The sequence below is a fragment of the Oncorhynchus mykiss genome, chromosome 12, assembly GCF_057628025.1.
Source record: "Oncorhynchus mykiss isolate SJ-2025 chromosome 12, ASM5762802v1, whole genome shotgun sequence".
NCBI lineage: Eukaryota > Metazoa > Chordata > Actinopteri > Salmoniformes > Salmonidae > Oncorhynchus > Oncorhynchus mykiss.
Window position 1 is genome coordinate 25,771,880 of NC_143033.1, and position 16,567 is coordinate 25,788,446.

At 43.7% G+C, this 16,567-nt stretch overlaps 1 protein-coding gene across 1 annotated transcript in view; it reads right to left on the minus strand.

Annotated features, from left to right (window-relative positions):
* Positions 1 to 16,567, minus strand: part of LOC110537246 (unconventional myosin-XVIIIa) — a 108,995-nt gene that overhangs the window by 43,246 nt on the left and 49,182 nt on the right. Inside the window, exons 10-19 of the mRNA XM_090192061.1 lie at positions 16,492 to 16,503; positions 15,592 to 15,762; positions 13,309 to 13,399; positions 13,006 to 13,198; positions 12,114 to 12,200; positions 7,371 to 7,509; positions 6,044 to 6,203; positions 5,771 to 5,957; positions 4,963 to 5,170; positions 4,716 to 4,825 (exon numbers count right to left, since the gene is read on the minus strand). Of these exons, the coding sequence (XP_090048187.1) occupies positions 4,716 to 4,825; positions 4,963 to 5,170; positions 5,771 to 5,957; positions 6,044 to 6,203; positions 7,371 to 7,509; positions 12,114 to 12,200; positions 13,006 to 13,198; positions 13,309 to 13,399; positions 15,592 to 15,762; positions 16,492 to 16,503 (1,358 nt within the window). The remainder of the gene's footprint in view (positions 1 to 4,715; positions 4,826 to 4,962; positions 5,171 to 5,770; positions 5,958 to 6,043; positions 6,204 to 7,370; positions 7,510 to 12,113; positions 12,201 to 13,005; positions 13,199 to 13,308; positions 13,400 to 15,591; positions 15,763 to 16,491; positions 16,504 to 16,567) is intronic.

The following is a 16,567-nucleotide window of genomic DNA, read 5'->3' on the forward strand; positions in this document are numbered from 1 at the left end:
GGACCAGTGATGTTCCTGTGTTTTATATACATTTACACACTAGGAGTGTAATATTACTGTGAAAATGAAAATGCCCTTTTAGTGTAAGAGCTGTTTGAACAAACCACCTGAAATTTTGGCCTGCCTGGTGACATCACCAATTAGTTAATAAACCAATAAGAAAAAGGGTTCCAAACCTCTGCCAATAACAGCTAGTTTTCCCCTCTCCAATCAGACCAATTCCAGACAGTCCTAGCAAAATGATTTGAGAAATTGTTCTTTGCTAAGAAGACATTTTTGTAAATGTTTTACCATTTTAATTGTTACCCAAAATGATTTGATATTGAGATAGAAATAGCTACATTGGACCTTTAACCATCAGACCCTCTCGCCAGTCACATCTCACATAAACAAATGCATTTTCCGACAAGATTGAACTGCCAAAGGGGGCAGAGTTGCAATCTACTGCAGAGATAGCATGACAGAACTCTGCAGGCTATCCAGGTCTGTGCCCAAACAATTCGAGCTTCTACTTTGAAAAATCCACCTTTCCAGAAACAAGTCTCTCACCATTGCCACTTGTTATAGACCCCTTTCAGCTCCCAGCTAGCTGTGCCCTGGACACCATATGTGAATTGCTTACCCCCCCCCCCCCCCATCTATTTTCAGAGTTCATATTGTTAGGTGACCTACACTGGGACATGCTTAACACCCCGGCCATCCTACAATCTAAGATAGATGCCTTCAATCTCACCCAAATTATCAAGGAACCTACCAGTTACAACCCTAAATCCGTAACCATGGGCACAGTCTTAGAAATCATCCTGACCAATTTGCCCTCTAAATACACCTCTGCTGTCTTCAACCAGGATCTCAGCAATCACTGCCTCATTGCGTGCTTGCGTAATGGGTCCGCGATCCAACGACCACCCCTCATCACTGTCAAACGCTCCCTAAAACACTTCAGTGGGGAGGCCTTCAGTAGAGGATGCCTGGTTGCTTTTTAAAAAGTGCTTTCCTCACCATCTTAAAAAAGCATGCCCCAATCAAAAAAATTGAGAACTAAGAACAGATATAGCCCTTGATTCACTCCAGACTTGACTGCGCTTGACCAGCACAAAAACATCCTGTGGCATTCTGCGATAAGCAACTTTTCAGGGAAGTCAAGAACCAATATACTCAGTCAGTTAGGAAAGCTAAAGCTAGCTTTTTCAAACAGAAATTTGCATCCTGTCGCACTAATTCCAAAAGGTTTTGGGACACTAAAGTCCATGGAGAAAAAGAGCACCACCACCCAGCTGCCCACTGCACTGAGGCTAGGAAACACTGTCACCACCGATAAACACACGATATTTGAGAATTTCAATAAGCATTTTTCTATGGCTGGCCATGCTTTCCACCTGGCTACCCCTACCAACATCTCAGCACCCCCCCACCCCCCCCCCCCCCCCCCCCACCCCTCACCCAAATCCAGATAGCTGATGTTCTGAAAGAGCTGCAAAATCTGGATCCCTACAAATCAGCTGGGCTATAAAATCTGGACCCTCTCTTTCTAAATTTATCAGCCGAAATTGTTGAAACCCCTATTACTAGCCTGTTTAACCTCTCTTTCGTATCGTCTGAGATCCCCAACGATTGGAAAGCTGCTGCGGTCATCCCCCTCTTCAAAAGGGGGAGACACTCTAAACCCAAACTGTTATAGACCTATATCCATCCTTCCCTGCCTTTCTAAAAATCTTCAAAAGCCAAGTTAACAAACAGATCACCGACCATTTTGAATCCCACAGTACATTCGGTTTCCGAGCTGATCATGGGTGCACCTCAACCATGCTCAAGGTCCGAAACGATATAACCGCCATCAATAAAAGACAGTACTATGCAGCAGTCTTCATCAACCTGGCCAAAGCTTTCGACTCTGTCAATCACCGCATTCTTATCGGCAGACTCAGTAGCCTTAGCTTCTCAAATGACTGCCTCACCTGGTTCACCAACTACTTCTCAGACAGAGTTCAGTGTGTCAAATCGGAGGGCCTGTTGTCCGGACCTCTGGCAGTCTCTATGGGGGTGCCACAGTGTTACATTTTCGAGCAGACTCTTTTCTCTGTATATATCAATGATGTAGCTCTTGCTGCTGGTGATTCTCTGATCCACCTCCACGCAGACGACACCATTCTGTTTTCATCTGGCCCTTCTTTGGACACTGTACTAACAAACCTCCAAACGAGCTTCAATGCCATACAACACTCCTTCCGTGGCCTCCAACTGCTTTTAAATGCTAGTAAAACTAAATGCATGCTCTTCAACCGAATGCTGCCCGCACCCTCCCGCCCGACTAGTATCACTACTCTGGACGGTTCTGACTTAGAATATGTGGACAACTACAAATAACTAGGTGTCTGGTTAGACTGTAAACTCTGCTTCCAGACACACATTAAGCATCTCCAATCCAAAACTATTTCGCAACAAAGCCTCCTTCACTCATGCTGCCGAATATACCCTCGTAAAACTGACTATCCTACCGATCCTTGACTTCGGCGATGTCATTTACAAAATAGCCTCCAACACTACTCAGTAAACTGGATGTAGTCTATCACAGTGCCATCCGTTTTTTTTGTCATCAAAGCCCCATATACACTACACACCACTGCGACCAGTACGCTCTTGTTGGCTGGCCCTCACTACATATTTGTCGCCAAACCCACTAGATCCAGGTCATCTGTAAGTCTTTGCTAGGTGAAGCCCCGCCTTATCTCAGCTCACTGGTCACCATAGCAACACCTACCCGTCGTACGCGCTCCAGCAGGTATATTTCACTGGTCATCCCCAAAGCCAACACTTCCTTTGGCTGCCTTTCCTTCCAGTTCTCTGTTGCCAATGACTGGAACAAATTGCAAAAATCACTGAAGCTGGAGACTTATATCTAGACTTATCTAGACCCTCTCTCTTTAAGCATCAGCTGTCAGAGCAGCTTACCGATCACTGAACCTGTACACAGCCCATCTGTAAATACCACACCCAAAGTACCTCATCCCCATATTGTTACTCTTGCTCGTTTGCACCCCAGTATCTCTACCTGCACATCATCATCTGCACATCTATCACTCCAGTGTTAATGTTAAATTGTAATTATTTTGCCTCTATGGCCTATTTATTGCCTTACATCCCTACTCTTCTACATTTGCACACACTGTACATAGATTTTTATATTGTGTTATTGACTGTGCGTTTGTTTATGTGTAACTCTGTATTGTTGTTTTTGTCACACTGCTTTGCTTTATCTTGGCCAGGTCGCAGTTGTAAATGAGAACTTGTCTTCAACTGGCCGACATGGTTAAATAAAGGTGAAATAAAATAAAAATGTAAAAAGTGGGGAGCTCCCTTCCTAAGCATATCATTAGGGCATAACCACCCGCCAGACAGCCTCAAGGGTAGAAAATATATTTCACCAAGTTGATAAGTGCAATACCAAGTTTGGGGTATTTTGTTCAGCCCTTAACTACAGTGCAATTAGAAGACCTTTGCTTCCGGTCTCTGCTCGTCATTGATTAAACTTGGTAGGGAGTGGGATGCCAAAGTGGGGCAAAGCTGCCTGCCATCCAGGACCTCTACACCAGGCGGTGTCAGAGGAAAGCCCTGAAAATTGTCAAAGACCTCAACCACACCCTTCATAGACTGTTCTCTCTACTACCGCATGGCAAGCGGTACCGGAGTGCCAAGTCTAGGACAAAAATAAAATATAAAAAACGTTTTTTACCCCCAAGCCATAAGACTCCTGAACCAAATGGTTACCCGGACTATTTGCATTGTGTGCCCCCCAAACCCCTCTTTTACGCTGCTGCTACTCTCGGTTTAACTTATATGCATAATCCCTAACTATACATTCATGTACATACTACCGCAATTGGACCGACCAACCAGTGCTCCCGCACATTGGCTAACCGGACTATGTGCATTGTGTCCCGCCACCCACCACCCCCTCTTTCTACGCTACTGCTACTCTCTGATCATCCTATATGCATAGTCCCTTTAACCATACCTACATGTACATACTACCTCAATAAGCCTGACTAACCAGTGTCTGTATATAGCCATGCTACTCTTTTTTCAAATGTCTTTTTATTGTGGTTTTATTTCTTTACTTACTTACCCCCCCCACACACACGCACTCTCTTTTCCCTCCGAACTATTGGTTAGAGCCTGTAAGTAAGCATTTCACTGTTGTATTCGGCGCACGTGACAAATAAACTTTGATTGGATGCAGCTGGGGATAAGATGATAAGGTCATCACAATGGCCCTGATTAATAGAGGTTTATTCCTCTGTCAGTGGGCTACTGACAGCCAAGGAGGAGATGGTCTATTCAGCTCAAATCAAATGTTACTTGTCACATGCGCCGAACACAACAGGTGTAGGTAGACCTTACAGTGAAATGCTTACTTACAAGCCCTTAACCAACAGTGCAGTTTTTAGAAAAATACCTACAAAAAATGATAAATAAAGTACCAAATAATTAAAGAGCAGCAGTAAAATAACAATAGCGAGGCTATATACAGGGGGTAAAGGTACAGAGTCAATGTGCGGGGGCACCGGTTAGTCGAGGTAATATATACATGTGGGTAGAGTTATTAAAGTGAGTTATGCCTATATAATAACAGCTCATTAATATAACAATGCAGACCTCCGTTGTTGGCCTGAATCATATTATTTTCTCCAAAACACACGCAGAAAAATACTCACCTTCTTCTCATCCTTCACCATGTAGTTGCGGCCAAGTTTCTTGGTCAGGTGTGGTGCCAGCACGTCGAAGCGGCGGCAGAATTCAGAGAAGACCATGTGATCAGGGTATCCTGTACAGACAAGGACATTGGGGGTAAGGTTATAAAGCTAAAAAAAATATTTATTTTAAACACGGCTGTTTGTGAAGATCATTTGGTTTGAGAGACCCCTTCCAGACCTTCCTAGTCTAATATCCACAGTCTCTTACCTTGTCTGTAGATTCTGAGAGCGTCCAGCAGCTTGGAGCCGCGGAGCTGAGACCGGAGCAGGACCACATCCAGCTGCATCAGGCCAGAGTCTCCACTTTCCCCCTGGGACTCCAACTCCCCTCTGCCTGCCCGCAGGGCATCAGAATTGGGCAGCAAGCAGTGGATAAAGTGAACCCTGGACCTCCGCACAGTGTCCAGCAGAGCATCCTACAGGAGATAGGGGAGTTAGCTGGGACTGAAATGTTAACAGTGAGTGCAATGAGAGAGGGCAAGGCCTCAACATGCATCGAGAGAATAGCCAGCCTAAACAGAGACCAAACTTTTAAAACATAAGCACAGGCTCTATACACTGGCTCTCACTAATGGATATAATAGCACATTTCCTGCATTAAGCAATCTTATGAAATAATCCACCTGGGTTTTAATAAATGGTATAGTTAAGGAAAGTACTCTCAGGAACAGGAAATCTAATGCCTAGGCCCTACACGAGGGCGGCTCCTAGTGCCTACCCTTTCAAGCTGTAATAATATGGTAAAAACAAAGGAAGATGGATGATCCCCAAGCGCTATGCGGACACCTCTCCCCAGGGTATGGGGATATATTAGGCAGTGCTAATTAAATGACTCCTATTACTGAATCAGCCAATGTGTTGGATTTAAATGAGAGGCCCTGTGGCCCAAAACAACTTAGCTAGATATGCCCAGACTGTTACAGGAACAGAAGTGTAAATATGATTTTTTGGGAAGCCCTCTCACTTTCCTGCTCTCCAACAGACCTGCCCTCTGCAGACAGCTTGCAGCCTCTCACCACTTGTAGTTTGATCTGGATGCAGAGGGACTTCTTCTTGACGGCCGCCACTCCAATGGTGAAAGTCTTCCTCATGCTGGTGGCGCGCCGCAAGGCCAGCTGGGAAACACCCTCCAGGCCCGCGATGGAGCCTGACAGGGTGGTGGCCCCGCCTCCTCGGCTCATAAACAGACCACTAATGTTCTTCCTGGAAAGGAGAGAGACAATCAGATCAGGTCAGACATGTGTGTTGCAAGCATTGCCAATCAAGCTAAAACATTATGTGGGTCTTACTTCTGGGAGTCCTGCAGGAGACTCCCTGCGTTGGTAGAGGCAGGGTTCTGTTTGGCATGGCTCAGCCAACCACGGGCATCATACTCCACCCAGTCTGTCCCATGACTGTGACCCAACAGAAAGTGATGCGGCTTCCCACTCTTCAGCAACAAGGTGTGACCTGACAGGTAGAGGAGGGAAAAGGAGTTGATAACAGTTATGTATTTCAATGAATGTTTGGATGCGTAGATGGATGTTTATATGTGTGCATTGTTTGGCAATGTATTCAGACCCCTTGACTTTTCCCACATTTTGCTACATTACAGCCCTATTCTAAAATTGTTATTTTCTTCATCCTCAATAATACTCCATGACAAAGCGAGAAAAAATGTTTTTTAGAAATGTTTGTGAACAATAAACAGAAATAACTCATTTACATTTACAAGTACCTTATATACAAGTATTCAGAACCTTTGCTATGAGACTCAAAATTGAGCACAGGTGCATCCTGTCTCCATTGATCATCCTTGTAATGTTTCTACAACTTGATTGGAGTCCACCTGTGGTGAATTCATATGATTGAACATGACTTGGAAAGGACAACACCTGTCTATATAAGGTCCCACAGTTGACAGTGGATGTAAGTCATGGAAGGAATTGTCCGTAGAGCTCTGAGACAGGATTGTATCGAGGCACAGATCTGGGGAAGGCTACGAAAACATTTCTGCAGCATTGAAGGTCCCCAAGAACACAGTGGCCTCCATCAATCTTAAATGGAAGAAGTTTGGAACCACCAAGGATCTTACTAGAGCTGTCGGTCAAACTGAGCAATTGGGGGAGAAGGGCTTTGGTCAGGGAGGTGTGCCTCTGTAGAGATGGGAGAACCTTCCAGAAAGACAATCATCTTTGCAGCACTCCACCAAATCAGGCCTTTACGGTAAAGTGGCCAGACGGAAGCCACTCCTCAGTAAAATGCACAACAGCCCGCTTGGGATTTGCCAAAAGGCACCTAAAGGAGTCACAGACCATGAGAAACAAGATTGGCCTCCATCAATCTGATGAAACCAAGACTGAACTCTTTGGCCTGAATGCCAAGCGTCACGTCTGGAGGAAACCTGGCACCATCCCTACGGTGAAGCATGGTGGTGGCACCATCCATACGGTGAAGCATGGTGGTGGCAGCATCATCCTGTGGGGATGTTTTGTTGTTGATGTCTGTTATTGCTCATGGAGGTTTACATCCCTTGTGGGTATGATCTTTGTGCCTCTAACTTTCTAGTGTGTGTGTGTGTGTGTGTGTGTGTGTGACTGAGTGATGAGCAACAGATTTGACTGTGTATGTGTTCACCTTTGCTCTCTCCCTCAGCAGGGCCATAGTAAATGAAGAGGCGTCCCAGTAGAGTATCCTCTGAACCCCCAGGCTGCAGAGCCTCCTCTTCCATCAGCCACAACAGGCCCCGAGCCTCATCAGTCCTCAGCGTCCGCACCTGGCACACACACATGCATACACTGGTCAGACATGCCTCTACCCAGTCCTTCGGATGGTTGTACAGTGCTTTCAGAAAGTATCCATACCCCTTGACTTATTCCACATTTTGTTGTGTTACAAACCCATCTATACACAATACCCCATAATGAAAAAGTGAGAGGTTTTTTTAAATCCTAAAAACAGGTTATTCACACCCCTGAGTCAATACATGTTAGAATCACCTTTGGCAGCAATTACAGCTGTGAGTCTTTCTGGGTAAGTCTCTATGGATTGTATAATATTTGCACATTTTTCTTCAAAAAAATTATTCAATGTCTGTCAAGTTGGTTGTTGATCATTGCTAGCCACCATTTCCATGTCTTGCCATAGACTTTCAAGAATATTTAAGTCAAAACTGTAACTAGACCACTCAGGAACATTCAATGTCGTTGTGGTAAGCAACTCCAGTGTACATTTAGCCTTGTATTTTAGGTTATTGTCCTGCTAAAAAGGTGAACTTGTCTCCCAGTGTCTGGTGGAAAGCAGCCTGAACCAGGTTTTGCTCTAGGACTTTGCCTGTGCTTGGCTCTATTCCGTTTATTTTTTATCCCTCAAAAAAATAACCTTGTCGATGACAAGCATACCCATAACATGATGCAGCCACCACCATGCTTGAAAATATGAAGAGGGCTACTCTGATGTGTTGGATTTGCCCCAAACATATTGCTTTGTGTTCAGAACATAAACATTTTTTGTAGTTTTACTTTTGTGCTTTATTGCAAACAGGATGCATGATTTAGAATATTTGTATTCTGTACAGGCTTCCTTTTCACTATTTTAGGTCATTTAGGTTAGTATTGTGGAGTAATTACAATGTTGTTGATCCATCCTCAGTTCTCCTATTACAGCCATAAAAATCTGTAACTATTTTAAAGTCACCATTGGCCTCATGGTGAAATCCCTGAGTGGTTTCATTCCTCTCCAGCAACTGAGTTAGGAAGGACACCTGTATCTTTGTAGTGACTGGGTGTATTGATACACCATCCAAAGTGTAATTAATAACTTTACCATGCTCAAAAAGGTATTTTCATTGTCTGCTTTTTAAAATTGTTTTATCCATCTACCAATAGGTGCCCTTATTTGTGAGGCATTGGAAAACCTCCCTGTTCTTTGTGGTTTAATCTGTGTTTGAAATTCACTGCTCGACTCGGGGCCCTTGCATACTATGTAATCATTCACTGCTCGACTGAGGGCCCTTGCATATTATGTAATCATTCACTGCTCGATTGAGGGCCCTTGCATATTATGTAATCATTCACTGCTCGACTGAGGGACCTTAGATATGATGTAGTTATTCAAAAATCATGTTAAACACTGTTACTGCACACAGAGTGAGTCCATGCAACTAATATCCTATTTTTACTCCTGAATTGATTTAATCTTGCCATAACAAAGGGGTTGAATACTTATTGACTCAAGCCATTTCAGCATTTCTTAAAACATAATTCCACTTTGACATTAGGCTGTAACAAAAAGGGGACCAAAGTCAAGGGGTGTGAATACTTTCTGAAGGCACTGTATATCAGTAGAAACACCAGTCTCACCAAAATACACAGAAACAAGACTTACTGGGCCCATAGCTTGCTTTTCAACCTATACATACCTGCTCACTTCAGCAAAGACTCTCAGCCAGCTCAGTCATACTCACACTCCAAGGCCTGAGGTGAAGCCAGCTCAGTCATACTCACACTCCAAGGCCTGAGGTGAAGCCAGCTCAGTCATACTCACACTCCAAGGCCTGAGGTGAAGCCAGCTCAGTCATACTCACACTCCAAGGCCTGAGGTGAAGCCAGCTCTCATAATATAACCCTCTACTTTGTAGTAAGCCTTTGGCAATGTTGGCAAATGTTTTTGTTACAAGGCTTTTCACCTGTAATAGCACAGCACCTTTCTCAACTCTCTCCGGACTATATTTCCACAACAAACAATAAAAACGGTGTGATTGAGGCAACTGATATTTACCACCAAAATATTTCACTGACAACACTGGCCAAAATCTGTCTTGCCTACTACTAAAACTACATACTGTGTACTAATCACGCTACATACTATTTCGAACACACTGTTTAGTTATGCAATAAGTAACAAATATCAACATACTAGGCTGAGAATGTGTCATCTAATGAGCAATGGATTTCATTCCAACCATTTGTTCATTTTGGTACAGCGCGTCAGTACAGCGCGTCACCTTATTATCATGTTGTCGATGCAGGCGCTTGAGGAAGAGAATCGTCTTTCGAGACGAAAGACGATTCTCTTCCTCAAGCGCCTGCATCGAATTCTACTAGACGAAAATACGAAATTAGTATGACATCCTGCCATTTAAAGCATGCTCAAATTTCACATACTAAAGGTTTGATTTCGGCATGCCCAAAATGCCTACTATTTAGAATGCAGTATGGGTATTCAGAAACGTCCACTGCTTTCAGATTAAGGCTTTTATTGAATAACAACCAGAAAAATACAGTAGTTTTTCATAAAGCAATTGCAGTAGTATGTTTTGTGAGGTCCAGACGGCAGAGAGAGACAGGCCATTAGACATGGCTCTCATTAATGTCTAGTATCAGAGAAAGAGCTCAGAGAGCATTGGAGCATTCAGGAAGCCTGCACTCTACACAGGCCACTTCAGCAATTATCACTAGAATGCCAGCCACAATTGAGATTTTTGGTATAACAGAACTCTAAACTGTTTCTCTTGAAATGGCTCTTTCTAAATTAAAGAATATACAGTGCATTCGGTAAGTATACAGACCTCTACCTTTTCCCCCCCAAAAAATTACGTTACAGCCTTATTCTAAAACTGATTAAATACATTTTCCTCCACATCAGTCTACACACAATACCCCATAATGACAAATAGGTTTTTAGAACGTTTGCAAATGTACTAAAAATAAATAACAATAACAGTACTCAGACCCTTGCTTTGAGACTCGAAATTGAGCTGAGGTGCATTCTGTTTCCATTGATCATCCTTGTGATGTTTATAAAACTTGATTGAAGTCCACCTGTGTTAAATTCAATTGATTGGACATGATTTGGAAATGCACACACCAGACTATATAAGGTCCCACAGTTGACCAAGCCATGAGGTCGAAGGAATTGTCCCTAGAGCTCTGAGACAAGATTGTGTCGAGGCACAGATCTGGGGAAGGGTACCAAAAAATGTCTGCTGCATTGAATGTCCCCAAGAACACAGTGGCCTCGATCATTCTTAAATGGATGAAGTTTGAACATCTAAGACTCTTCCTAGAGCTATTTTCCCAGCCAAACTGAGGGAGGTGACCAAAAACCCGATGGTAACGCTGACAGAGCTCCAGAGTTCCTCTGTGGAGATGGGAGAACCTTCCAGAAGGACAACCATCTCTGCAGCACTCCATCAAATCAGGCCACTTCTCAGTAAATGGCACATGGCAGCCTGCTTGGAATTACCAAAGGGCACCTAAAAGGACTCTCAGACCATGAAACAAATAAATATGTATACCCACTTGGCAGACTGAACAAATGCTTCAGTGTTTTTTTTTTGGGGGGGGGGGCTTTTTCTGTATTCTTATGCTGAGTTACTCAAAAATAACAAAATTTTAAAAAAGGGGGGCCCCATGCCATGACATTTTGTGAATTTTAGATTCTCCCTGACTGTCTAGTTTTTATTTTGGTGGTTAGTTCTCAAAGATGATCTTGTAAATACATAGCACCATTATATTTTCTATATACCTGATCTTAATCATTAAAGTTTACACTGAACATTTTTGGGGGGAGTAGTGGCAGCGATTTAGCAGTGGCTAAATGAATATAGGGGAAACTCTGATACTTAACATTAGGGGATGATAACTACTATTGTCGAATTCTTTGAACCTTTATATATAAAAAAGAATCCCTTGGTCAGATTGGACGTGCACACGCTCGCACGCACGCAGCCACACATATATAAAAAAGCCTCTTCCTGGACCACTAAAAGCCTTCAGTGAACCCATGGGTACTGACTTTTTAATGTCAAGGGCCAACATTTGAAGAGTGTCAGTGTAAATTCAACTGTCAGCTTTCATCCTCGTGTCTCGACATCAACAGAGTGCTCTCTAATGTTGTGGGTGGTGCCATTCTTTTGCTTTTGTCAGCCTTTAAAAAGGCTTTGGCCTTTTGCAGCCATCTGCTGTACACTGGTTCAGTGCTTTTGAAGACTGCTCCAGCAGGGCCAGGACCCCTTAAAAAGCAGAGTACTCAACGCAACCAACCAGGAATTATTATGAAGCTAGCTCTGACACTGTCAACACCGTATAATTTCTGTTTCCATGGCACACACTGGAGGAGAAGCAAAAAAATAGATGTTTTCTTCCACCAGAGTAAGTTTCCTAGTTTTGTTTGCTGAATGAAATATCTTCCTTCTCCTTCACGTTTCTTCCTGTTGGTTCCTCTACGCAGGCATTAATATAACATGCTCACTCTTCTAAGGTGAAAAATAAACTAAATATTCAACTGAAAATTCTAAAACCTGCAAACATGTATCAAATAACTCTAGACTGAGATGCAGTGCCTTATACCGCTGCGTCACTAAGGAGTGTCACTTACCAGCGCTTGACTTGGCGCTTGGTCTACTGCAGCTACAGACAGAGATGTGCTGGGCTCCATGTCATCTAACGCGAGCTCTATATTTTCCTAAGGGGGGACAGAGGGGATGATTAGGAACCAATGACAGTAACATAGATCTGAAGGGCGCCAAGTTTTTAGTTGTCTACTTTAGGAATTAGTTAATTATGTTACTCATTATCAGCTACAGTATATACACATAACAATAGTAATACAATTGTTATAAACTGCTCAAAAACTGTTGACAAATGGCAACAGACTATGAAAGTAAAACCATTGTGTTTTGTACAATGGGAGTGATTAGACATCAGTTAGGACAGAGTTGTCAGGGATAATTCAGCCCTATTATGACAGGTGTATAGACTAGCATTAGAGAGTAGATCTGCTCATAAACTGCTGATAAATGGCTACAGGCTATGAAAGTGAAACCATTGTGTTTTGTACAATGGGGTGATTAGCCACACATCAGTTAGGACAGAGTTGTCAGGGATAATTCAGCCCTATTATGACAGGTGTATAGACTAGCATTAGAGAGTAGATCTGCTGTCTGAAGAGAAGTGGTAGTTAAAGACAGAGCTGTTATTCTTCATCAGCCAGCGAGGCCCATAAGCAGCTCCACTGCCTTGCAGCTCAATCCAGCTCATACAGCCAGTGATGAGTGAACTGGGCCATTACATGGGTTCACTGAGTGACTGACAGTATTGATGAGAGGGTGGAAACCATGAGCTCTATGAAGTTCTAATTTGCCATGGCTTACAGGAAGTAATAGCGTGTCAACTTATGTCCTGTATGTGAGAATGTGTATTTGAATCCTTAAAAGTGTGTGTGTGTTTACATATGAGTTAGTGTGTGTGTACTGTTCATATTAAGCTACCTCTTTGTATCTCTCTAGCTCCTGTACAAAGGTGCGCTGATAGAACAGTGTCTGCAGGCGCTCCTGGGTGTAGTTATGGCAGAGCTCTTCAAAGGTGGCTCCGCGCTCCCGCTTGGCCAGGCGAGGGTTCTGGAAGCCCGGGGTGTCCACGATGAGCAGGGAACACAGAGAGTGCTGGCTGGACTTCAGAGCACTGGCACACACACACACACACACAGTCAGACCAACAAAAAAAATCAGAACCAGCTGTAGTGGTGCATGCTTGCGTCATCTCCCTCGATCTCTGGTAAAGTGGTGACTAACCGGTTGATGAGGGAGACGAGGAGGGTGAAGAGCTCTGAGTACAGCCCAGATGCCATGGCTTCTAAACACTCCATGGCTGTGGCCTTGGAACCTGGTGGGAGAATAGGTGAAAAGAGACAAATTCATAACAACGTCCCCATCATCAGATCAGACAGCATAGAGTGCCTTCGGAAAGTATTCAGACCCCTTGATTTTTTTATATTTAAAAAAAATCAGTTATCTACACACAATACCCCATAATGACAAAGTGAAAACAGGTTTTTAGAAATTCTTGCAAATTTATTACAAATATACATCTCAATTACCTTATTTACATAAGTATTCAGACCATTTGCTATGACACTCAAAATTGAGCTCCCGTGCATCCTGTTTCCATTGATCATCCTTGAGATGCTTCTTCAACTGTGTGTCAGAGCAAAAGCCAAGCAATGTGGTCGAAGGAATTGTCCGTAGAGCTCCGAGAGAGGATTGTGTTGAGGCACAGATCTGGGGAAGGCAACCACCAATACTCTTCCTACAGCTGGCCGCCAGGCCAAACTGAGCAATCAGGAGAGAAGGGCCTTGGTCTGGGAGGTGACCAAGAACCAGATGGTCACTCTGACAGAGCTCCAGAGTTCCTTCCAGAAGGACAACCATCTCTGCAGCAAGCCACCAAACAGGCCTTTATGGTAGAGTGGCCAGACGGAAGACCCAGAAGTCCCATAAAGACTCTCAAGGTCTGATGAAATCAAGATTGAAATCTTTGGCCGGAATACCAAGCGTCACACCTGGAGGAAACCTGGCTCCATCCCTACAGTGAAGCATAGTGGTGGCAACATCATGCTTTGGGGATGTTTTTCAGAGGCAGTTACTGGGAGACTAGTCAGAATCCAGGGAAAGATGAATGTACCAAAGTACAGAGAAATGAAAACCTGCTCTGGACCTCAGACTGGGGTGAAGGTTCACTTTCCAACAGGACGACGACGCTAAGCACGCAGCCAAGACAGCGCAGGAGTGGCTTCGGGACAAGTCTCAATGTCCTTGAGTGACTCAGCCAGAGCCCGGACTTGAACATCTCTGGAAAGACCTTAAAATAGCTGTGCAGAGACACTCACCTTCCAACCTAACAGAGCTTAAGAGGATCTGCAGAGAAGAATGGGAGAAACTCCCCAAATACATGTGTGCCAAGATTGTAATCGCTACCAAAGGTGCTTCAACAAAGTTCAACAAATTTTACAGAGTAAAGTGTCTGAATACTTATGTAAACTTAATATTTCAGTTGTTTTTTTATTTGATAAATTTGCAAAAAAAATCTAAAAACCTGTTTTTGCTTTGTCATTATGATGGGGGAAAAAAAATGGAACATTTTTAGAATAAGGCTGTAACGTAACAAAATGTGGAAAATGTAAAGGGATCTGAATACTTTCCGAAAGCACTGTTCATAGCAGAGGCATGGAATGCTCGGCTCACTCCAGTGAGTGTGACATTTGAAATGGGATAACTGCAGGAAACCAGCTACACCTAGTACTATTGCCCCTGAACCTGAGGTGGTAACAGAGGAAGACCGGGAAATCCCAACCATGGGTGGCAACATTACTGTATCCTACTGGCTCTGTATTCTACTCACAAAGCAGAGTAATCTAGGAAGGTTTAGACTGACTTGTCAGCAGTGCTCAGATCAAACCACACACATCCACATGTACGCCTCATTGCAGTGTGCATCTGGTAAACCTTTGCGTAGATGAGAAAGCTATCCCATGTCAGTAAGGTTTACCAGGTGCCCAGTGCCATGAGGCATGGATGTTGTGTGTTTTGATCTGAGAACAGCTGGCAAGTCTGAGTCTGGCCACAAAGCAGTGTAATCTAGGAAGGTTCAGAGTACCGGGCCAGAATGATACCATCTACCATATCCAGGAATAGCTACTGAGCTAAAGGTGGCTGGAGGGAAAAATCTCTGCGTTTTGGAAGAGAGGACATAGACAAGGTAAAATAAAGGCTAACTGTCCAGTTCTCCTGTGATACGGTTCTGACTGCATATATGTCCTTCAAAGTATGTGTGCCAACCCCTGATAAAACTGAGGTACTGTAGATGTGAAAATTATCTATGGAATGAAATTCTTATTTCAAGGGCAATGCATAAGGAAGACTTCCTAAAATCCTCCTGATATTTGTTGTATACCTACCCATCAATAAACACTATGGGACTGCAGTAGTCGTTACTTGGATAAGCTTCAACTTTCAGAAGAGCGTGTCGTGTCCCTTAGGTGATGAGCTGAGGGGCCGTGTGTGTAGTCCCAGGTGTACCTGAGAAGTCTCCTGCTGCATTGTCTGTCCCCTGACGTATAGAGCTGGCTCTGGGCACGGTGCCCTTGGCCTGGTGCTTGAAGATGGAGGAGGAGAGCTCTTCTAGAGTGCAGCCCAGCAGGTAGGCAGCCTTCTGCGCCCATTCATGACGTGCAAACTGTTTCCTACCGGCTGAGACAAACAGAAATACAACCATTATCTCCTCTGCCAACAACCATGGGGACAGTATGTCTATCTACGACAGGAGAATACAGTTATTGACAGAGGCGGTGTGTGTCTGGGTCAAGTCGACCCTTCCCTGGCTAACACAACTGTGATAGTAGAAGAGCTAATAATAACCTCATCAGGATAGTGAAATGTGGCCTATTCAAACCACATTCAAGGTACTGTGCATCTAAGTAGTATAAATTCTAAATTCTCCTCTACAGTTCCATTAGCTTAAAGCTTTATTGTCAATACCATTTAACGTAGTTCTGAAAGCTCTTACATTTCTTTCAATGTTATTTTTCTCACAGCTAAGTCCTTCATCCAGACATACACAGGAAATAATTACAGGGACTATCATTCCAAAGTATGAAGTTGCAGAAACACGAGCCTCGGTCTGCAAACCATGTCTGGTGGATGGGTGATGAGAGAGTGGATAGAAGTGGGTTTTAATTTCAGTGGTATTGGAGAGGAACCCTCCCCCCAGACACTTAAGAGGGCGACTGACTGGGGAACGCTGGTATCTCCCTGTTTCATCGGGCCTATGAGAGCGTCACATGCCACCATGTTGTGACAAGCCAGAAGGCAATTAAAGAAAAGGACTTAGAACTTCATTAAAATGCTAATGACACCATGTCAGCTCACAGTGATAAAAGCACAGTCAAAACATAACAATATGGAGAGGGGTGTTTTTACCTTTGTCTGCGTCTGCAATGCAAGGGGTGCAGCATGCAACATGCAAGTAAGAACAGGTCGTTAGAACAGAACAGTT